Here is a 24,448-nt window from a genome sequence, read left to right as displayed (position 1 = left end):
ATATATCTATTCATTAGATGACGGGTATTTGGGTGTTTCTACTTTCTGGCTGTTGTGAATAATGCTGATATGAACGTTCATGTACAATAAATCAATTTTAAAAATCCAATCACTGGGCTGGAACACATTGTGAGAAGGCATTAACTCAGTCAAAGCCTTTAGAGAGAAGTCTGATTCAAGGAAGACTAAATGCTTTCTACTTTTAAAATATCGTCAGAAAATTAGATTCCACAGCCTCCCTTCCAATATTTGACAATTCTTACCTGAGGTTCCTCTCTGGACTATGTATTTGTCTATCAGTTTTCTCTTCCACTAGCTTATTACGATAAATCTTTAATTCTAATCCTACTCTGAAAAATACTGGCCACAAGCCTTAGCTTCCTCCATGGGCATACATTTTTGTCTTTACAACGGCCACTGGTGAAAGTGTTCAACTCCTAGCTGTGTGTAAATGACACACACAGACCCTAGAAACAAGACCCTGAAAGCCATTTGCAACTTTCATAATCTAGATCAAGGTTTGCAAAAGTAAAACCCATGGAACATACTAGTCCACCATCTGTCTTTGTAAATAAAGTTTTAGTGGAACAAAAGATTGTTCCAGTACTGTGCCAAGTACAAAGTATGAACAATAACAATTTAATGCCTTTTAACCTTGTCATCCTTCTACAAAATGCATTTTTTCCATAAGATGTAAGCCCAGCTTTTACCATCCCCTCAACCCCACTCTTGGCACGAACCTGCCCTTCCCTCCTCAGCACTTCTCACCCTCTTCTGCTTGCAGAAGTAACATCGAGAGGCCTCCAGAAGCATTTGAGAAGACTGAGCGGTGAAAACCATTAGCATTTCCCAGTCAATTGTGCCAAATTCCCAAACATGCTCATCACTACTGTCCTGGGCCCATATGAATGGTACCGTCACTCAGCGCCTAGCCTCAGCCTGAACCCTTCCCTGGTATTCTGATCCCTGTTTGCACACACGTCCTCTCTTGTCCAGGATCACCCTTACTTCCTCCATCCTTACGCTTTCCTGAATGGACTAAAAGAATAATAAGAATATTTCAACTGTTTAACTATTATTAGGAAAACAATCTTTCCGTTTCTAAACTCTTCAGATTATGTCTTTGTGGATTATAGCCAAACCCTGATGGTTTTGCCGAGCCCTCCTCAAGTGAGTGACTGACGGAACACCAGGTCAAAGCCTGCAGCACTGACCCTCAGCGATGCCAAAATGTGGTGGCCACCCCACACAGTCACATTGTAAACCCACAAGTACAAGCATGGGAGGGACACAGAGAACAGACCTGACAAATAATAGGTTAGGTATGGCTAACCAAAAATCACCACAAAATTACATAGATATTTACAGTCTTGTCTTGGGTTTTAGAACTAGGTCAAAGCCAGGAATCAAAATAGATTATTATATACTTTGCAAACACACTGGTTTTCAAAGAAGAGTCTCTAAAAATAATAAGTCATGTATTGGTTTAGCACTATTAAAGTATCTTTTGAACCCTGAGGCTATTATAGAAACTTACTAGATACAGCTGGGGCAGTTGGCTTAGATTCGAATGTTTGCCAGGTTAAAGGATTCCCTGAAATAAAAAAGTTAATTAATTAATAACAAAAATCACAAGCTATGGGTCATATTTTGCCAGCCCTTATACTAATCTTTTCCCTCAGGAAAAAAAAAATTTACCAACATATAGTCACTCATCCAACAGAGTAAAGGTGTTTAACATAAATCCTTATAAAACTTTTTCCTAAAATTATGGTCAGTCAAATATTTATGCTAAGTAATTATACAGGTATTGCTCACTACCTGGACTCTCACCGTTTGAAGAGAAGTTATAGGGGACAATAGCCCTTCTCAAAGCTTTATCTCAAAACAAGAGGGAACCAAGTATGTAGGTCAATGAACCCCCAGGACCCCCAGATTCAAGGAGGAAATGTAGCTCATGCACCCATTACCAATCCCCAACCTGTGCTCCTCAAGCAGACAAGTACCCCTTTAACAACCTGAGACAAGCAGGACCTTGGATTATTTGAAAGGGGTCCAGACAAAGGTAAATTTTACGCTTTATCAGGAAACCCTGCACTTCTGGCTCCAGCATCCCTTCTAGACTCGCTCCCGAATGAGACGGGGATTGTCTGTGCCCCAACTGTGCCTAGAATAAATCTTTAATCTCCAACTGCCATGGCTGAGAATGACACAGGAAGCCTCTCCAGTACTTTAGAGAAACTGAGGTTAGGGTCATTAACAATAGTTGTTGCCAGTGTTTAACAGGTGCACTTTATGTATGCTCTCCCATGTAATCCTCATAACAAGACTATGATGTAGCTAACTCTTCATACTCCAACTTTAGAGCTGAGGAAACTGAGGCAGAGACTCACAGAGCCGCACAATGCCGGAGATGGGCGCCGAGCCCAGTCTGTCTCTAGACCTTTTGCTTTTAACTGTAAATTCACCTTATGGCACATCAGTCCAGAGGTATGGTTACTAAGGATGCATTTTGTGCATAACAGTATTCTGATAAAAAGTATATAAGGCCATTCAACAACAGTCTAGGTATTTAAAATTCTTCAACTTTCTGGATCTCAGTAACAGATCGCTAAAATTAAAGTCACCACAGGAATGTCATCTTAGTGCCTGTCAACCATCGGGACCCCACATTCTTCTGATGACTGGTGCACGGTTAGGGAGGCCTGCCTTGCCTCCAACACTGGGATCCTGGTCCACTCACCTTTGGGTTCACTGACACTGTTTAATGGTCTACTGGTAAACTCTTTAATCTGCAAAGAAAAACAGTTTTCTAACGATTCATGTTTGAAACCGGATAGGGACATGCTAGATAATGGACAAGATAACTGTACTTAGCAAATTAACTTTTTTCATGAAATCCCCCAAAGACAGGGGACAAATGGACTTTAGAGACATGAAGGCAAAAGTTTAATAGAAGCAGCATTTGGATTGGGCTTCTTCTCAAAGTAATCACGAAGAGAAATTCTTCTCTTCAAATTTATTCTAAATTCCAGTTGAATAAATCTGCTTGCTCTTTACAGGTTTTTAAAAATACCTTGAAAAAACTACTGGATGTGCTTTTACAAACAACCATATGGAAGAAAATATCCTACGTCCTTTATCTTATCCAACTTACAAATGCTCTAAAATAAAACAAAATGTTCTTAGATAAATTGCGCTACTTAAGGAAAAACAGTGCCAATATATAGCCCCAAATACCTGTTGTCTCTGCGTGATAATCAGTTCATTCTGTTCCTGGAGTCTCTGCCCTAGATCTTCTATCCTTTTCTTGTAGAAAACATTACTTGCATTTAGATCGTCTATCATGGAGGTTCGAAGTTTCTCTATATGTGACAAGAGCTGGAAAAAAAAAAAAATCAAGGCATCGGTCTGCAAACTGTATGTGAAATGTCTCCATTCTGCGGTTTGTATGTATACACCCTGTGGCTCTTTGCTGGCCTTAGGTTATCTGTGCACATCAAGTCACTGACTCCATCTTTGGGTACTGTATACCATGGCCTTGGCTGTATGAGGGCTTCATCTCTGTTCCTGGGGAGCTTGTGACCCACGACACACAACACTGATAGCATGAACAGCTGTGTGCACCTGAGCACACCGCATGCAATACCACAGGAATGAGCACTGATAAAGGGTCAGGGCCCCCCCCACTCCACCCCACAGAGTGGTTGCAACCCAATGCGGTCCTGAACCCTCAGGCGTCCACATGTGCCTGGGGTGGAGAGTCCACCTTAATTATTCATATGTCCAATGATCAAGTACCATCTCAGGCCCTTGGCAGGTTCCCAATAAATATTCGCTGAGAAAAGGAAGGTGGAAGGAGGGAGGAGCGTGGGAGGGACACAGAGAACAGAAAGATACAAAGATTCATAAACAGATTCATCTTCAGAGATTTCATTTCAGGAAATGGAATCATATACTAGACATAAAAACCTTCAGGAAGAATTTGCTTTCAATAATTTAGGGAAAGATTATTAAAGCAATTTCACTACTCATTAAACAGAGGGGAAAAACACATGGGTCCTTGGAGCTAAGGACATTCCAAGCCTACACCCTGGAAATGGAGAAGGTTGTGTAGGCCAAAGAAAGGGGGCCGGTGAGCGTGCCTAGGAGAAATACAAAGAGCGTCTAAAGCAGCATTTCCCAACTTGCTTGGCTTTTTAAATCAGGGGTTGAGGGTGGGATGAATAGACAGAGCACAGAGAATTTTTAGGGCAGTGAAACCATTCTGTATGATGCTATAACAGTGGCTACATGTCATTTGACACTTGTCAAAATCTATAGAAATAGGAAGTGCAATACCAGGAGTAAACCCTAATGTGAACTATGGACTTCGGGTAACAATGATGTGTTAATGTAGGCCCAGCAATTCCAACACAGGTACCACCGTGGTGCAGGATGTTGATAATGGGGGAGGCTGTGCGTATAGAGGGGGGAAGGGGTATTTGGGAACGTTCTGTGCTTTCTGCTCAGTGTTGCTGTGAACTTAAAACTGCTCTAAAAAAATCTATTTACATTTAAAACAACAGCAACAAGTTAATGCTCTCTCTCAATACATTGCATGGTCTTCCCACTGGAGTGCTCTGTGCCCAGAGAAGGTGAGACAAGCACTGGGTTGAACCAAGTGGAAAAGGTTTCCTGAGTAAGGATGAAGAAGAACCTTTCGTGTCCTAGCAGATGCCAAGAACCTCCCCCAGGAGAACACTGCCAACAACCTTCCCCACATTTTCTACAGACCATGAGGAGAGTGCCCCAAAGCAGTCTGGGAAATGCTGAGCTGGAAAATAGAAGGAAAAGCCAGTGAAAATGTCCAGGGGTCTGGGTAGGAGTTTCTGATCAACAACATGTAGAGTCCGTCCAGACTCCCAGAAGATGGAGACACAGGACAAGCTAAGGGTTGGCAACATTTTGATATCGGAATTGAGAATGGACTAGAAAAGCCCAGAAAAGAGTCTGCTGAGAGAACAGTCTAAGCAAGGGACAGCCACAGATTATTTCAGAAAGTTGGAGCTCTTGAGCCCATTTCTTGTGGCCTCCTACCATTCCAAGCACTATGCTCCTTTCTCTACCAGAACACAGTACTCTGTCCTCCTTTCCTTTTGTTATGTGACCACCATACAAACTCCCAAGCTCTACAGTCTTCTGTCGGGTCAAAAGCGCATGCCATCGTTTATCTGTGACTCCCTTTGAACTCCTACCAATGTTATTTAAAAAAAAAAAACAAAGAGCTGCCAAGAGGCCTAGGTAAAGCAATAAAAAGTTGGCAATCACAACTTCCCTTAAACAGAGAAATACAATATGTGCATTGTAGGAACAGTAGGCAGCAATCATGTGGAATAATTAATAGTTAGGTCTCAGGCAAAGATTACTAAACCTGATTGAATTCTCCCCTCTGTTAGGGTTTAAGAGAAGTTAAGGAAGGAGAAAAGCAGCTTCTGAACAGGCAAAACCAACAGACAATGGAGCAGCGTAGCCTAGCGGCAACACAGACTCTCCACACTCCCAATACTTGGGGCAGCTCAGCCGACTCGGAACCAGGGAAGGCCTCTCCTCCCTCCACCAAACCACCAACAGTCCATCTTTCCATCACGCCTCGCAGTGGCCAAGAGTACAACTCTGCAACCTGCACTCTATTCTGGCCGGAGGGCCACCGGAACTCCTACAACGGTCTGGAGCACAGGAGGCTTTAAAGGAGCAAGGACTAAACACCATCCGCATTTGAAAGGAGGCCTGAATTCTGTCCCTAGATACCAACGCTGTAAGACGTCCTGAAGGACAAGAGTTGAACCTCAAATCATAAGAGCAGTTGTTCAAACCATGGATCCAAAACAGAAACCATCCTAGACTAAATCAGAATCTCACTGAGTGGAGCTGGGCAAGAGTATTTTGGGAAAGAGCCTCTGGTCATGCTGAAGTGCATCCTGGTTAGGAACTACTACCTTAGAGCATCTTGAAGGGAAGCTAGAACATTCTCCCAGAAAAGCAACCGCTCTAAGTTGTCACTGCCTCTTCTCTCAAGCTGACTCAGTGCCTGAAGCATGACAGGTGAGCAGGGCAACAAGGTAGACCAGCATGGCCTTGAGTTTAAGGGGGCCCGGGTTCATACCAGGGGCCTGTGCTCATACCAACAGATGACTCTTTCAACCCTGCTCTTCTGACCCCTCCAATCAGCATTCCTCCATCCATAACAAGGTTGAATGATCTCCTTGTTGGCCAACTAGCAACCTTCCACATTCATTCGGCAAATATTTAATGAATGCCAATCACACTTTAGGTTAGTCAACGTTGGGAATACAACAGAGAACCAGATAGGCAGAGTCCCTCCCTCGCAGGGCTAGTGATCCGATCAGAGACAGTAAACAAGTGAATAAATAATCTAACTATGTGAAACAGCAATCAGAGTTACACTTATGACATGATGGGAACCGTAAGGGAGGAGGCTACCTACTTAGATGGTGTCAGATGACTTGTAAGCTAAGGCAAGAGGGGGGCTGAATTCTAAATGGCCCTCAAGTTTGTACCCCCAGACTACACACCCTGCGTAAAACCTTTCTCTTGGTAGAGTTATGAACTGAATGTTTGTGTCCGCCCCTCCATTCATGTGTCGAAGCCCTAATCCCCCACGTGATGTATTAGGAGGTGGGGCCTTTGGGAGGTGATTAGGTTTGGATGAATTAGGGTAGGGTCCTCATGATGGGATTAGTGCTCTTAAAAGAAACCAGAGAGCTATCTCTTGCTCTCTCCCTGCCCCATGAAGACACAGTGACAAGGCATCTGCAACAGGGCTCTTACCAGGAACTGAGCCGGCCCCCTGACTGTGCAACTTCTCAGCCTCCAGAACAGTGAGAAATAAACGTCCCTTGTTTAAAGCCACCCAGTCTATGGTATTTTGTTATAGCAGCAAGAGCAGACTCGAAGACATGAGCTGGTTAGAGTCTGAGATGTGCTTCTAACCAACACAAGACAGCAAACGTGAAGAGACTTAGCAGATACATTTAAAGCCCCCAGTCTGGGGCGCCTGGGTGGCTCAGCAGGTTAAGCGTCCGACTTCGGGTCAGGTCATGATCTCATGCATGGCTCATTAGTTTGAGCCCCACGTTGGGCTCTATGCTCACAGCTCAGAGCCTGGAGCTTGCTTTGGATTCTGTGTCTCCCTCTCTCTCTGCCCCTCCTCTGCTCAGGCTCTCTCTGTCTCTCTCTCAAAAATAAACATTAAAAAAAAATTTTTTTTTTAAGTCCCTTATCTGCTGACTCTGAGTTAATGCAAAGGGAGATTACCCTGCACGGGCCTTAGTCAGGCGAGCACCTCTCTCCTGCTGGCCTTGAAAAAGTCGACAGCTGGGTAGTGAGCTGTGGAACTAAGGGTCCTGATCCTACTGTTAACCCTAAGGAGCTGCATATTGCCAATAACCTGAACGGGCCTGGAATGACCCTGAGCCCCAGATGAGAAAGCAGCCAAGCCCACGTCCCAAATGCATCTGTGAGACTCCGAGCACAGGACACCACCAGGCCTGTGCTCACGGACACTTGGAGAAGATGAATTGCTGGTAATTTGCTACGAGGCACAGAACACTAATACAGAGGGGAAGGACAGCCATGTGAAGAGCAAATGGAAGGATGTCCCGGCAGCAAAGACCTTGTGTGAAGAGAAAAAGGCTGGCACGTTCTACAAGTGTCCCGAAGGCGATTGTGGTCAGAAAGTGTAGGTTCGGAGAGAGGATCCGGGATGAGGTGGCAGGTGGTGGCCAGCAGCCAGATGGTCTTGTCTGCTCCTTGGAGAGCAAACTGGGAAAAGGGAAGGTTGGAACTGGGAGACCAGTTACAGGGTCCTTTTCGAAATGGCGGGGGCTCGGTGGAGGGTAGGAGCAATGGAAATGGACAGAAGAACGTGGATATGAGACACGCGGCAGGCCCTGCTGATACCCCCGCGCTGGGTGCTGAGGGAGACATGGCTCAAGGCGTGCTCCTGACTGCTCAGACCAGGATGCCACCGAACAACAGAAAACCACATCTGGGGACGAGCCCGAGCACCTCATCTGAGACATATGACACCTGGGAAGCCCGAGGAGATACCAAGTACAAAGCTGGCTATCTCATCTGGAGCTCAGAGGGTAGTTTAGGCTGGAGAAATCAACATGGGCTTTACACCTACACGCAGCCACGACCTCACTTTAACAAACTCTCTGCTCAATCCCTAGAGCCCCAGAACTATGAGAAATAAATATCTGTTGTTTGTAAGCCACCCGGTCTACTGTATTTTGTTATAGCAGCCAAACCGACTAAGACACAGCAGACACAGGGCTACAACGTACATATGAAGTGAAAAGATAGATCCAAGTTTTCCTGTCTCAAATAAAAGTACTTTAGATTTTCTGCACCAGTGCAATAATGCTTAAATTTGGGATGTACTCAGTTGAAAGGCAGTATTATAATCAAGCTGTTTTCACTAAAATGGAAGAATTGTTCACATTAAATTATCTTTATTTTTTTCTTAATTTTTTTAATATTTACTTATTTTTGAGACAGAGAGAGACAGAGCATGAACAGGGGAGGGGCAGAGAGAGAGGGAGACACAGAATCCGAAACGGGCTCCAGGCTCTGAGCTGTCAGCACAGAGCCCAACGCAGGGCTTGAACTCACGGACCGTGAGATCATGACCTGAGCCGAAGTCGGACACTCAACCGACTGAGCCACCCAGGAGCCCCAAATTAAATTATCTTTAATAAAATTAAAGATTATTTAGACTACTGACGTGCAATGTGAAAAAATCAGAAACGATGGGTTCAGCAATAAAGGGATGATTAATAATAACTTACGATACATCTACAAGATCATTCTATAGCCATTAAAAAAATTATGATTTTGAAGAATATGTTTAAAAACACGAGAATACTGGGGAGCCTGGGTGGCTCAGTTGGTTGAGACTTCGGCTCAGGTCATGATTTTATGGTTCATGGGTTTGAGCCCTGCATCAGGCTCTGTGCTGACAGTGCAGAGCCTGGAGCCTGTTTCAGACTCTGTGTCTCCCTCTCTCTACCCCTCCTCTGCTGGTTCTCTGTCTCTCTTTCTCTCTCAAAAGCAAATAAACAATTAAAACACATACACACACACACACAAGAATGTTAAAAAAACAACAAATCCCCAAAAAACCAGAAGTTTACAATCTATTAAGTGAGAAGCGTACACAGTGATAAAGCATGATTCAAAATTTGTAAGACCCTAAGTATGGGTTTCAAAACATACAGAAATGCTACATTTATGGCACAGAAAACAGACCAAAAGAAGTTACAACAAAGTAGTTAGCAGTGGTTATCATTGGTGTAGAAATTATAATTTTCATTTCTGTCACACATTTCTCCATAAAATTTGTTAAGCAGATAAACACTACCTTCGCCATAGAGAAAAAACATATATTCTTTTAAAAAATGACCCACCGACAGACCCTGGCTTCTTAGTCTTACCCGACCCTTCTCTTTCTTGTGTTCTTGGTGAAGAGCTTGAACTCGGGCGGTCCACTTGCTTTCCTACGACACAGTAAAACAACAGTAATTTATGTGCAATAAAATTGACTCAAAATGGAAGCTTCCTTTGTAGTGAGTACCTCTGGAACCCAACTACCTACTTGGTAAAATTTTAGCAAGCATTTTTTAGATTATAGACGTTCAAAAGTGTCTAAATACATTTGCACATGGTTATCATCTTAAACTCTAAGGCAGGGGTCAGCAAACATTTTCTCTTAAGGGACTAATAGTAAATATTTTAGGCTCTGGGGCCAAAGGAGTCAGTCACCACTACCAGCAGTAGGAGAACATCCACTAGATAATACATAAATGGTGGGCATGGCTGTGTTCCAATAAAATTTTGTTTTCAAAAATAGGTGCTAGTTTGGCAGTCGAAGGAGCTAAAAGGAAACACCAGGGTTTCTTTTCTTTTTTTAATGTTTATTTATCTTTAAGAGAGAGAGAGTGCAAGATGGGGAGGGGCAGAGAAAGTAGGAGGGAGACAGAGAATCCGAAGTTGGCTCTGTGCTATCAGCACAAAGCCCAATGCGGGGCTTGAACCCACGAACTGTGAGATCGTGACCTGAGCCAAAGTCAGGTACTCAACTGACTGAGTCTCCCAGGTGCCCCAAGAAACACCAAGGCTTCTGAGGCCTTGGGTTCTGACCTGACAACACAGCTCACAGGAAGGAAACAAAATAATTTTAGGTGGGACTTTGGGATTCATAATTAGGTCCTTCAATTCCTGAGCCCAGCTCACAGGGAGCAACTGTCAACAGTTCAATACAAGACACAATTCGCAGTTCCCTACCACATGCCAGGGGCCTCACTGGGCTGTCGTGGCCGGCTGGGCGAGGACTGAGGGACACACTCTGCCTTGAATAGGAGGAAAGTGGACCTAACAATAGACAGCCCCCCCATAAGGTGCATGTGAGCGAACTTCTCAGGACCTCTGCTTGAGGGAACTACCCAAATGCAATAGCCCAGAGGTCCAGGAGAACTCTCTAGAAGAGGTGCTGCCCCAGCTGAAGAATTAAGCCGCAGGTCCTGAAAACTGAGAGGTGTGTGACAAAGAAAGCCACAAGGGCAAAAGCAGAACCACAGAATGCTGTCTCCTGGGACCCATGAGCTGTTTGGTGCAGCTGGGAGCGTTGAGGTAAAGCCGAGAACAGTGCGGGATACCACAGGGTCCAGATCCTCAGGGACTCTGGCTGCTGGTTAAGGATTCCAGACTTGGCTCTGTGAAGAATGGGGAGCCGTGGGAAGATAAGACAGCACAGTGACGTGACCGGCCTGGCTGCACGGTGGAAGGGCAATGGCCAGGGAGAGAGGCAAGATGTGAGCAGCAACGTAAGAAACAGTGGGAGTGGTCTGTATTACAAAAATACACTTACTTTTTAAAATGATACGTATATATTTTTAAATATAATTTATTGTCAAGTTGGCTAACACACGGTGTGTATGGTGTGCTCCTGGTTGGGGAAGTAGATTCCCGGGGTTCATCGCTTACATACAACAGCCAGTGCTCATCCCAACCAGTGCTCTCCTCAATGCCCATCACCCATTTTCTCCTCTCTCCCATCAACCCTCAGTTTGTTCTCTATATTTAACAGTCTCTTATGGTTTGCCTCCCTCTCTGTTTGTAACTATTTTTTCCCCTTCCCTTCCCCTATGGTCTTCTGTTAAGTTTCTCAAGTTCCACACATGAGTGAAAACATATATCTGTCTTTCTCTGACTGACTGATTTCACTTAGCATAATGCCCTCCACTTATATCCATGTTGCTGCCAATGGCCAGATTTCATTCTTTATCATTGCCAAGTAGTATTCCATTGTATATATAAACCACATCTTCTCTATCCATTCATCAGTTGATGGACATTTGGGCTCTTTCCATAATTTGGCTATTGTTGAAAGTGCTGCTATAAACATTGGGGTACACGAGCCCCTATGCATCAGCACTCCTGTATCCTTTGGATAAATTCCTAGTAGTGCTATTGCTGGGTCGTAGGGCAGTTCTATTTTTAATTTTTTGAGGAACCTCCACACTGTTTTCCAGAGCAGCTGCACCAGTTTGCGTTCCCACCGACAATGCAAGAGGGTTCCGTTTCTCCACATCCTCACCAGCATCTGGTGTTTCCTGAGTTGTTAATTTTAGCCACTCTGACTGGTATGAGGTGGTATCTCAGTGTGGTTTTGATTTGTATTTCCCTGATGATAAGTGATGTTTAGCATCTTTTCATGTGTCTGTTGCCATCTGGATGTCTTCTTTGGAAAAGTGTCTATTCACGTCTTTTGCCCATTTCTTCACTGGATTCTTTGTTTGTCGGGTGTTGAGTTTGGTAAGTTCTTTATAGTTTTTGGATACTAATCCTTTATCCAATATGTCGTTTGCAAATATTTTTTTCAACAAAATCCTAAATTCATAAACTTTAATCTCCATTTGTTTCCTGGTAAAAAGCAATGTTCCCCTAAACCAGGAGGGTGAAAATTGCCAGAATGACAACTGCGCTGATTATGGACGCCACTTTCCACATGACTGTAATTAGGTTTCATAAATGAAGAAGACCATCAGTATAGCAATGCAGCCAGATATTTCAGCTCTAAAAATAAAGTTAGTGCTTCATTATGCCTTTCTAGGCCTTTTGACAGCAGGGACCTACCTCTGAAATACGAAAAATAAACTCTAAGGTAATCCCACACAATTCAAGTTGATACTGTGTTAGCCAAAAATGAAATAGTTTTGCCAACTAGTCTATATCTGCATCTGTTGGTCAATCAACAAGCATCTAATGAACGGCTATGATTAATTATATGTGTATTAGGAGACAAGAAGAAAAGAACTAGCTTCATGGTCACGGGAAGAGACAAACCCTTTTTTTGTAGGAAATGCTTGTAAACTGCTTCAGGAAGAAAAATCAGGCCCCGGCTGCAGTTACTGGCCACTGGCACATACCTGACTATCAAGAAGTTGCATCACATTCTGGAAATCCTGGGGATACTGAGGACGTTCTTCTTTAAACTCATGTGCGTCTTTTAATGTGCCAATATTGGACTTGATCTGCATGTTGGACTTCTGGATTTCTGACAATTGCTATGAAAGAAAATAAATGCAAACTCACTGGTGCAGATATTTATACTTTTAAAAGACTGAACACAAATAAAATTGGGGAACATGTAGCCACTTTTATTTTCATTTAATTTTTTTTAATGTTTATTATTTTTTTTCAGACAGAGAGAGAGAGAGAGAGAGAGAGCAGGGGCAGAGGAGGGGCAGAGAGAGGGAGACACAGAATCTGAAGCAGGCTCCAGACTCCACATTGTCAGCACAGAGCCTGACGTGGGGGTCTAACTCACAAACTGTGAGATCGTGACCTGAGCCGAAGTCGGATGCTTAACTGACTGAGCCACCCAGGCGCCCCAACATGTAGCCACGTTTAAATCCGACTATCCTTACTAGATGCTTGTTGTGCTTTCTCCTTCTCCCACCTACTGGTTTTCCGGTTTTCTTTCTGCTGCTTTCCAGTTTTTCCAACAGCATACGTACAGGGTGATTGCAACAGAAAGGACAACCTAACTTTCTAATCTTATACAATGGGTCTTAAAATTTCTGATGGGCACACAACAGTGTCCAGGAACAGAGGAACTGAGTGCAGCTGGTTCTTATGATTATTTATTTTTATTTTTTTACTTATTTGTATTCCTAATATAAATACAATTTTTAATGTTTATTTATTTACTTATTTATTTATTTTGAGAGAGGCGGTGAAGGCAGGGGGGCATGTGCAGGGGAGAGGTAGAGAGAGAGAGGGAGATGGAGAATCCCAAGCAGGCTCCACCCTGTCAGCATGGAGCCCGATGCGGGGCTCGAACTCATGCACTGTGAGATCATAACCTGAGCCGAAACCAAGAGTCAGATGCCTGACTGACTGAGCCAGCCAGGTGCCCAGGTTCTCATGACAATTGAGTGGTGAGGCCACCATCATCGTGCAACTGTATCCGTGAACCCATTAGGGACAACATGTTTTAATTTTACCTATTGCTTGTTATGTTATTCCTAAAGTTAGCAGCGGTAAAAAACCCTCAGAAAAATCACAGAAGGTAATACGTTAACTGAAGAAACAAAAGGGTGGGGAGCATCGCTCCCCTGCTTAAATCTGGGCTGAACACAGCAACTTCTTTTCAAAGAGTACAGTGTGAAATTGGTGGAGGCTGACTTCTCAGCAGAGAAACTTGACCGACACAACCTGAGCCGGGTGATCAAGGTCAACACCAACAACCATTAATCATGAAGAGAGTATTACCCTTCAGATGATGTGATGAAAACTGTAACTTTATCAGTGAGGGTTTCATCCCCCATACCCATAAGCCCAGTCTAACCAAGAGAAGACTCCTGGGTGAATTCCAGTAGAGGGGCGTCCTACTGACAAGTAAGGTACTCCTCAAAATTGTCCAGGTCACTGAAAACAAGTCAGAGAAACTGTCTCAGACAAGCTAAGGAGGTGTGACAACTAAATATCATGTGGTATCCTGGAGAGGACCCTGGAGCAGAAAAGTGACATTAGGTAAAAGCTAAAGAAGTGGAACCACAGTATGGAGTTTAATTAATACTAATATATCAGTATTGGCTCATCAACCGTAACAAATGTACCAGACTAAGTTGTCAGTAAGATGGAAAACTGTACAGGGTAGGAGAGGGGGGTGTTACATGAAATTTTCTGTACTGGATGCTCAATTTTTCTGTAAGCTTAACTATTCTAAAAAAATGAAGTCTATTATAATTAATAATTTTAGGGGCACTTGGATGGCTCAGTCAGTTAAGCATCCATCTCCTGGTTTCCACTCAGTTCATGATCTCTCAGTTCATGAGTTTGAGCCCTGCGTTGGGCTCTGGGCTGGCAGCACGGAGCCCGCTTGGGATTCTCTCTCTCTGCCCCTCCCCCACTCATGCTGTTTCTGTCCCTCTCAAAATACATAAATAAACTTAAAAAATAATAATAATTTTAAAAACCATCTATAGCTAAAAATGGGTAAACAACCCACATGTTGTCAACTGATGAACAGACAAATGAAATACGATATTCATGGTTGTTGGCAAGGATGTGGAGAAAGAGGATCTCTTTTGCATTGTTGGTGGGAATGCAAGCTGGTGCAGCCACTCTGGAAAACAGTATGGAGGTTCCTCAAAAAACCAAAAATAGAACTCCCCTAGGACCCAGCAATTGCACTACTAGGCATCTATCCATGGGATACAGGTGTGCTGTTTCGAAGGGACACATGCACCCCCATGTTTATAGCAGCACTATCAACAATAGTCAAAGTATGGAAAGAGCCCAAATGTCCATCGATGGATGAATGGATAAAGATAATGTGGTATATATATATACATACATATATATATATGTATATATATATATGTATGTATATATATACACACACATACATACATAATGGAGTATTACTCAGCAATCAAAAAGAATGAAATCTTGCCATCTGCAACTACGTGGATGGAACTGGAGGGTATTATGCTAAGTGAAATTAGTCAGTCAGAGAAAGACAAAAATCATAGGACTTCACTCATATGAGGACTTTAAGAGACAAAACAGATGAACATAAAGGAAGGCAAACAAAAATAATATAAAAACAGGGAGGGGGACAAAACAGAAGAGACTCATAAATATGGAGAACAAACTGAGGGTTGCTGGAGGGGTTGTAGGAGGGGGGATGGGTTAAATGGGTAAGGGGCATTAAGGAATCTACTGAAATCATTGCTTCACTATATACTAACTATTTTGGACGCAAATTTTAAAAAATAAAAAATAAAGTTAAATTAAAAAACAATCTGAAACTCTACATAAAAAAAAGAAAAAGAAATACGATATTCATGGAATGGAAAATCATGCGGCAACTACAGGAATGAAATAGTGATGTATATACATCCTTATGACGTGGATGAATCCCAGAAACATTATACTAACTGGGAAGCAGCTGCTCACAAAAGATCACATATTGTATGATTCAATTCACACGTAACGTCCAGAATAAGCAGATCCACAGAGACAGAAAGCAGATCTGTGGTTGCCAGTGGCTTGGGGGAGGGAGTGCCAACGGGCACAAGGTTTCTCGTGGTGATGAAATACTCCAAAACGTCTATGAGGATGGATGCACAACCCTGTGAACATACTAAAAACTACCAAACTGTGTACTCTAAGTGGGTGAATTTTATGGTATAGAAACTATATCTCAATAAAGCCATCTTTTTACCCCCCATCCCCCAAAAAAGGTAGGAGTGGTAAAAAAGCCCTATGTGGGGAAAAGTCCCAATCCACTATTAAAATTATCCCGGGAGCAGGGAGCTGGGGGCAGGATCCTGGATGGAACCTTAGGCAAAAGAACTCTAATTAGCAGCTTATCACAAAGGGAAAAATGAGTACAGCCTTGATGAAGAAGATGTGAAAAGCCAGTCTTAAATTGGTTAGTATCGCAATCCACCAGTGGGTTATACGGCATCCCACTTTGAACCACAGATAGGAGTTCAGGAAAGGTCCCTGGTGCAGGGGTCGAAAAAGAAACCACGGATAGAAAAATTACTGCCTAGGTGTTCTGATGCTTAGAAACAACAACCAAGGATAGGTGATATGGAATGACTGAACCAACAGGAAGTTGTAGCCCTACAAAAAAGACACAGTGAACCATCCAAATTTATTCCCTTTCAACTTTTTATTTGCAAATTACAACTTATAGAAATGTTGAGGGGCACCTGGGTGGTTCAGCTGATTGAGCAACTGACTCTTGATTTCGGCTCAGGTCATGATCTCACAGTTCATGAGATTGAGCCCTGCATTGGGCTCTGCACTGACAGCATGGAGTCTGCTTGAGATTCTTTCTCTGTTCTTCCCCTGCTAGTGCTTGTGCACTCTCTCAAAATAAATAAAAATTTTAAAAAAAAAGGAAAAAGAAAAGTTGAAAGAATAATATAACGAACACCCATTTGGACCAATTGTTAACATTTTGCCATGTTTGCTTTATAAAGATATGGCGGGGCTGGCAAATTTTCTGTAAAGAGCCAGACGTATTCTGGCTTCGGGAGACACATAAGGCCTTGGTGATAATCACTCACCTGTACGGCTCTAGCACAAAAGCACCACAGACAAAGTGTAAAGGAACACATGTAGTCGTATGCCAATAAAACTTATGGACACAGAAATGTAAACTTCATGTAATTTTTATGTGTTGTGACATATTCTTCTTATGACCTTTTTCAACCATTTAGAAATATTAAAACCTTTCTTGGCTCACTGGCCATACAAAGATGGGTGGTATGTCAGATTCGGTTCACAGGTTGTGGTTTCCCTACCCCTATGCAAGAGTTCAAGGCGCTTTAGAGAAGGCCTTGAGCCATATTCCAAAAATATCTTTCCATTTTAGTTTGTAAAACTTGTTGGCCCCTAGAGGGAGCTCAAGGATCTTGCTTCCTTTCCCCAAGGGTGACCCGGGACTGGGCTGCCCATCCAGCTCAAGTCATTCTTCGCTGGAGGACAGTGATCACTGTCACAGAGGTTAAGGTCCCAGCCCAGCAAGCCACGTCTCTGTCTATGCATGTGACCAGGGCAGTGTGGAACAAGACTGCTCCTATAAGGGATGGAGACTCATTTAGTTACATTCTGCTTGCTCAGAACAGCTGTCCTTCCCACCGGCCAGGAAGGGACCTGGCAAAAAAAATTCTACTTCTGTCTTTGTGGGTTGGCTTTCTTCTTCCACATTGGTGATCTGTGTCAGTCTTTCCAGAAAGTCCCTTTGGAACTTAGAAAGCTTCAGAATTCAGGGAGGAGGCTTATGGCTTATTGGCTATCCTAATGAGCTAAGGAAACAGAGACCCTCTTCTATGATCTGACCAAGGGTACCAAATGTACCAAGTGTTCTTTTTTTTTTTTTAACATTTATTTAATCTTTATTATTTTATTTTATTTTATTTTATTTTATTTTATTTTTAAAAATTTTTTATCCTTTATTGATTTTTGAGACAGAGAGAGAGCATGAACAGGGGAGGTTCAGAGAGAGATGGAGACACAGAATCTGAAGCAGGCTCCAGGCTCTGAGCTGTCAGCACAGAGCCCGACGTGGGGCTCGAACTCACGGACTGTGAGATCATGACCTGAGCTGAAGTCAGACGCTCAACCGACTGAGCCACCCAGGCGCCCCATAATCTTTAGTTTTTTAGTTAATCCCTATTCCCAACATGGGGCTTGAACTCACAACCTCGAGATTAAACATTGTATGCTCCACCGACTGAGCCAGCCAGGAGCCCCTCAAATGTACCAAGTGTTCTGCACATGCGTTTGGAGCCAAAGCTCCCACTTTCAAAGAAATGACTTTCCTGACTTGCTCTGTCTTCTGTATGTCTCAAGCTCCCTCAGGACTCTCAAGAAAGGGGCTGTCTGGACCAAGGCACAATAAAGTGATTTCTAGATCCACTGGCCATAATGCCATTCTAATGTTACCTCTCAAGGCAACAATCCTACCAATACTATGAGGAGTACTTGGTTTAATACTTACATATTCTAATGCTGAATTCTTGGAGGTCAATTCTTTAAACTCCTTCATAAACATTTCCTTGACTTTTTCCATTTCATCAACTAGTTTCTCCTTTTCTTCTTCTTTCCATCTATCAAATAACTTCAGAAATTCTTCCTCTTTTGTTTTCTGCATTTCATATTCCTGAAATTATTTGAATGCATGGTTTTAAAAGTTCTATATGAAGCAAAATTTTAAATAAATGGACATAGCTCCAGCTAGTATTGAGTGTATCAGTTAGGTGTGCAATAGCACTTCATATAATGGCAACGTCCACAGCGATTTTTCCAAACCAAAAACAGCACATGGCATCCTTTCATCCTTACACCTCTTAAAATACAAACACAGAGGTCCAAAGTCTCAAGAGTTCGGTGATCTATGAACTTGTATAGTAGATATGCAATATGTAAAATGTAAACATCCTTTAAAAGAAAACGTCTATTGAGCAGAAGAACCATTCTCAATACTGTATCAATTTGGATAGAGTAGCCCCATCTCACTCCCAAAACACAAATTCCTATTTATACAAGCTAAATTCATGTCTAGTCAATCAGCCTTTGATTTCTCAATGACCTTCAGTTTTGGGTTTTTTTGTTTTGTTTTGTTTTGTTTTGTTTTTTTACCTAACTGCAGACTTAACACAATAAACAAACTTAGTCTGACATATACAGAACACCCAAGAGCAGCAGAACATACATTCTTGTTAAACGCTCATGGAAGATTCACCAGGAGAGAGCAAATGTTAGGTCACAAAAGAGTCTCAAAAATTTTAATTATTTATTTTTAAGTTTATTTATTAATTTTGAGGGAAGGGGGAGAGGCAGAGAGAGAGGGAGAGAGAATTCCAAGCAGGCTCCCCCACTGTCAGTGCAGAGCCCGATGCGGGGCTCAAATCTCATGAACCATGAAATCATGACCTGGGCTGAAATCAAGAATAGAATGCTCAACCGACTGAGTCACCCAGGCTCCCCTCTCAATAAATTTTAAAAGATTGAAAGTGTGCTAAGTGTATTTCCCAACCACAGTGGAATGAAGCCAGAAATCAATAACAGAAGAAAATCTGGAAAATTCACAAATACTTAAAAAATTAAACACTGTACTCTTTTTTTTTTTTTAATTTTTTTAACGCTTATTTATTTTTGAGACAGAGAGAGACAGAGCATGAATGGGGGAAGGTCAGAGAGAGAGGGAGACACAGAATCTGAAACAGGTTCCAGGCTCTGAGCCATCAGCACAGAGCCCGACGTGGGGCTTGAACTCATGAACCGCGAGATCATGACCTGAGCCGAAGTCGGACGCTTAACTGACTGAGCCACCCAGGCGCCCCTAAACACTGTACTCTTAAGCAACCAATGAGACAAAGAAAAACTCACTAGGGAAATTAGAAAATACTTTGAGATGGATGAAAATTAAAACACAACATACCAAAAAACAAAAAAAACAAAAAAAAAAAAAAGAGAAACCAAAGCAGTGCTAAGAGGGAAATTTATAGCTGTAAATGCCTACGTTAAAAAAAGAAAGATGTCAGGAGACAAAGGTTACTTAACAATAATAGAGATCAATTTATCAAGAAGGTATAAGAATTATAAATATTTATGTATCCAACATTGCAGCATCTAAATTTATAAAGCATATACTAACAGAACAAAAAGGAGAAATAAACAGCAACACAGTAATCATAGGGGATTTTAATACCCACTCTCAACAATGGATAGATCACCCAGACACAAAGTCAATAAGGAAACCCAGGATTTGAACACTTCATACCAAATGGACCCAATAGACATATAATATCCAACAGATAGTATCCAGCAGAACACACAGTCTGCTTAGCTCATGTGGAACTTTCTCCAGGATAGATCATACATTAGATGACAAGTCTTAACAAATTCAAGAGGACTGAATTTATATCAAGTATCTTTTCTGACCACAATTGTATGCAACTAGAAATCAGTAACAGGAAGGGGGAGAGTGGGAGGCTCATTTGGTTAAGTGACAGACCAGCTCAGGTCATGATCTCTTGGTTCATGAGTTTGAGACCCACATTGGGCTCGGTGCTGAACAGCTTGGAAACTGGAGCTTGCTTTGAATTCTGTCTCTTTCTCTCTCTCTCTACCCCTCCCCCACTTGTGCTTTCTCTCTTTCTCCCAGAACTAAACATTAAGAAAAAGAAGAAGAAATCAGCAACAGAAGGAAAATGAAAATTTACAAATATGTGGAAAATAAACAATACACTCCTGAACAACCAATGCATCAAAGAAGGAATCAAAAGGGAAGTAAATAAGATCTTGAGATAAACAAAAACGGAAACACAACATACGAAAACGTATGGGATATGGCAAAAGCAGTTTTAAGAGGAAAGTTCACAGCTAAAAATGTCTACATTAAGAAAAAAAGAAATATCTCAAGTAAACAATCTAACTTTATGCCTCAAGATCTAGAAAAAAAAAAAAAAACAACTAAGCTCAAAGTTAGCAGGAGGAAGGAAATATAAAGATTAGAGCAGAAATAATAAAATAGAGAACAGAAAAACAATGGAAAAGATGAACAATACTAAGAGTTGGAGCTTTTGAAAAGATAAACAAAATTAACAAACTCTTAGCTAGACTAACCAAGAAAAGAAAAAGGACTCAAATTATAAATGAAAGAGGAGACATTACAACGGACACTATAGAATTACAAAAGATTATAATAGCCCACTATGCATATGATTATATGCCAACAAATTGGACCATCTCAAAGAAATGGATAAATTGCTAGAAACATGCAACCTACCAAGACTGAATCATGGAAAAACAAAATCTGAACAGACCAATGAATAAGGGGATTGAATCAGTAATCAAATACCTCCCAACAAAGAAAAGACCAGGACCAGATGGCTTCACTGGTGAATTCCACCAAACATTTAAAAGGAATTAATCCCAATCCTTCTCACCATCCCACCGTTTCCGAACTCAGTACCATACCTTAGAGAACCTGACAGCATGGGCGTGCTGTGCAGCCTCCAGCTGAGACTTGGTGAGCTGCAGCTGCTCCTTCAGCATGTCAATCTCACTCTGGAGCTTATCAGTCTGTGCCTTTTTCTTATACTCTGTTGCAACAGAAATATTTTATTAAAATACCACCTCTACTGAAACCTATCTGAAAACTTACAGGGTCTTATTGATATGACAAAGACAAAGGAAACTGCTCCAACTTGGGATATTATTACTTTTTTGTGCCACATGAGCCAATTTTTGCTCGCAGCCCATCGTGTTACTGGGCACTGAATTACTTTCAGCAGATTATTTCGGCCACCGTATTGGATTACCCTCCAGAGACAGTGTGAGAGCCCATTCAGGGAATAATAACGGTGACAAGGAATAATCCCGGGCTCTTCTTTGAGATGCCTGTCTCAGTGAGAGAAGGGAAGCTTCCACGGCAGGTCACTATCTTTCTGGCTCCCACCACATTCTCCTGAGAACCCCATCAGTGCTAAGACAATCAGAGGCTGGCATTCAAGATGCAAACTGGGGCCATAAACTGTTCACAGGGCCAAAAAGAGGTAGCAGAAGGTTGTAAAAGGAAGCAACAAGTGAAGGGAAGATACTTATGTACATGTACTTACATGAAGATGTGCACATGACTGAATGGATGTACATGTGTCTGTGAGTGTAGACATGCAAGGTATGAAAGCCAAAGTGGAAAGTCAGAATCTCAAAGATGACCTGAAGAAATAATACTCATTTCAGAGTCCGAAATACTCTCTGAAACGAGTATGAGATAGAATAAGATACTGAAACAGAAGAGAAAGAAGGTCAGTTTCACACGGAAGAATGGTAGATTAATTAAACTATTTAACCTTCCCAATCTCTCCACTATATTGCTAAGTAGTATCAACGGTCCATGACTTCCATGTGGAATTTTATGTCATTCGTATTGTTTACACAAAGCTTAGCTATTTTCCTAAATCGATCTGTTTGTCCGAAATAGGCAGGAATGGAAACAGACTGGCAAAAAAGGGAGGTTTCGGAAAGCAAGTACTTAGTGACAAGTTAGGAGTACGTACATCTAGATATGAAAACATTAAGATCATAATGAGAATTCCAGTGGGTTACTGGTCTGTAGGCAATCTGCAGAATGCTTTGATCTGCAAGAAGAAATAGACCTGGTGCTTTTTATTTTTAAGAATATTTAAGTAACAGGAAATCTAGTTGATAAGCCACCGAACTCCTGCCCTCTCTTGCTTATTTTCCTCCTCTATACATGGTTAATTCATATCAGCACCCAAACACATCTTTGTATCTCCCGCATCAAATGAAACAAAAATTTTCCCTTTGTTCCACATTTTCTTCCAGACAATGCTTCATGTCTCTGCTGTCCTTCCCAGCAAATGTTACTGAAGCAAATGTCTACAACATGACCACTTGCTCACCTGATTGTCAGCTCAGCTCACTCCCCTTGGGCTTTTGTCCACACCAATCCACTGAAGCTGCTATGTCAAGGTCAACAACAGCCATCGTGACAGCAATAACCAATTCTCAGTCTTCATCTTACTCTACGCCTCAGGTACATTCAATAAATTGGTCACTGCCTCCTTTCTGAAACACTTGTTTCCCTTGGTTTCCATGACAACACACTCCCCAGGTCTCCCTCCTGCTTCCATAACTATTTCTCACCCACTAGGCTGCTCCTCCTGAGCTCCTGATGTTGGGAGAGCCTTGAGGCTGGCCCCTAGCCACCTTCTCTTCTCTGTCTAGGTGAGCTCATCCAGCCCCGCTCTGCTAACGACTCCTGGATTTGTATCTCCACCCTGGGCCTCACCTTGACCTCCAGAGCCCCTGCATCTCCACTCGCATGGCGTTTGTATGTGTGCCTCAGATTTACCCTGACCAACACACACTCTCATTCTCCTTCCTTCCTCAGCCCACCTCCCACCCCTAGATCCCCTCAGTAGACGTCACTGCCACTCACCCAAATGTACAGGACAAAATCCAAGACTGTCTTTCTCTTATCTCTCGTTCTCATGCTAAGTCACATGTCTGTGGGCTCTGTGCAGAACACACGTCCTCTCCATCTTCACTTCTCTGGTCTTCCCTGGTCCCGTCCTGGTCCTGCTGCCACATCACTCACCTGCATTACCCCAGTAGCCTCCTCACTCTTCCACCTGCTTCCACCACCACGGCCCCTACGCTCTTCACCAGCCGCTACCCACATTCCTGGCCCGGGCCTTCAATGTCCCACGTGACCTGGCCTCCTCCCTTCCAATGTCCCCACACACTACTGCCTTGCTCGCTCTATTCCACTGATCTTCTCTCTGTTCCTCAAACATGCTGTGCTGCCTGCCCCTCACACCTCCGACACTCAGAGCTCCCCATGTCTGGGATATTCATTCCCCAGCTTTTCCCCGGGCTGGGACCTCCTCATCAATCCAGTCTCTGATCAAATAAGGCCTCCTCCATGAAGACTTTGCTGACCACCTCCACCCCATTCTTGTTTTATTTTCCGTGTTGCATTTGCCACCGTTTGAAAGGAACCACTCATTTATTTAAGTGTGTTTCCTCTGCCCCTCCTAACAGAATGTAAGACCCCAGAGGGCAGAACTTGGTCTGTTTCGTGTGCGCCCATAGCCCCAGGCCTGGTGCTGTGCATGGCACATAGTAGGCGCCCAATATTTCATGAATGAACAAAGACTATGATACTTTTAGAAGGACTGAGAGATGCACTGGACCATGCCTCACTGAAAATAGAGAAAGGTACCAAAAGGAAAACAGCTCTGTGAAGCTGAGCTCGTGACTTACCAAGGTGAGAATCTTCAGGGTGGCGGCGCTGAATGTGACTTTGTAGAAAAGCTTGGTTCATAAAGGCCTTATCACAAAAATGGCACTGAAAAGGAGACAGCAACAAATATGAATGTCTGTAACAAGTGCTCTCCCACCTAATTTCAATTAAAATTGGGGTACCTAAAGCACCACCTCTTGGGAACAGTCCCCCAAAAGATATCATCCTGGCAAGGGATACTAAAAGCAGGACTAAAAAGACAACTGTAAACCAGGGTGTTCTCTCCAAACTGAGAACAAGGCAGTGACAGCTATCTCCCGACAGCCAGAGTAGCCCATTTGGGTGCCTGCAGGAACCCCTGATGCTGCTCCTGTTCCACAGCTGGTTCCCAGCCTGTCACCAACTTGTTCGAGATACCCCAGCCACGCCAGTCTTCTTTCTGTCCCTCAAGCAGGCCAAATTCAGCCTCTGCATGAGCTCGTGCCCGGCCTGAACCTTGCCCAGACCTTCCCCCCACTGGCTCCTTCCTGACATTCAGGAGTCATTCCGGGAGCATCTTCCCCACTGGGCACATCC

General features: G+C 42.8%; 1 protein-coding gene across 6 annotated transcripts in view; it reads right to left on the bottom strand.

Annotated features, from left to right (window-relative positions):
• The window catches only part of DZIP1 (DAZ interacting zinc finger protein 1), a 55,708-nt gene that overhangs the window by 20,672 nt on the left and 10,588 nt on the right, over window positions 1-24,448 (bottom strand). For all 6 annotated transcript variants that reach the window (XM_078432428.2, XM_078432432.2, XM_078432433.2 and 3 more), the window contains 8 exons: window positions 23,893-23,977; window positions 21,079-21,203; window positions 18,095-18,256; window positions 12,495-12,632; window positions 9,501-9,563; window positions 3,241-3,381; window positions 2,744-2,792; window positions 1,538-1,594 (listed from right to left, as the gene is read on the bottom strand). In XM_078432428.2, coding sequence (XP_078288554.1) covers window positions 1,538-1,594; window positions 2,744-2,792; window positions 3,241-3,381; window positions 9,501-9,563; window positions 12,495-12,632; window positions 18,095-18,256; window positions 21,079-21,203; window positions 23,893-23,977 — 820 coding nt within the window. The remainder of the gene's footprint in view (window positions 1-1,537; window positions 1,595-2,743; window positions 2,793-3,240; window positions 3,382-9,500; window positions 9,564-12,494; window positions 12,633-18,094; window positions 18,257-21,078; window positions 21,204-23,892; window positions 23,978-24,448) is intronic.

The sequence above is a fragment of the Panthera onca genome, chromosome A1 (genome assembly GCF_046562875.1).
Source record: "Panthera onca isolate mPanOnc1 chromosome A1, mPanOnc1 haplotype 2, whole genome shotgun sequence".
Lineage (NCBI taxonomy): Eukaryota > Metazoa > Chordata > Mammalia > Carnivora > Felidae > Panthera > Panthera onca.
This window is presented reverse-complemented; position numbering and strand designations above follow the sequence as displayed.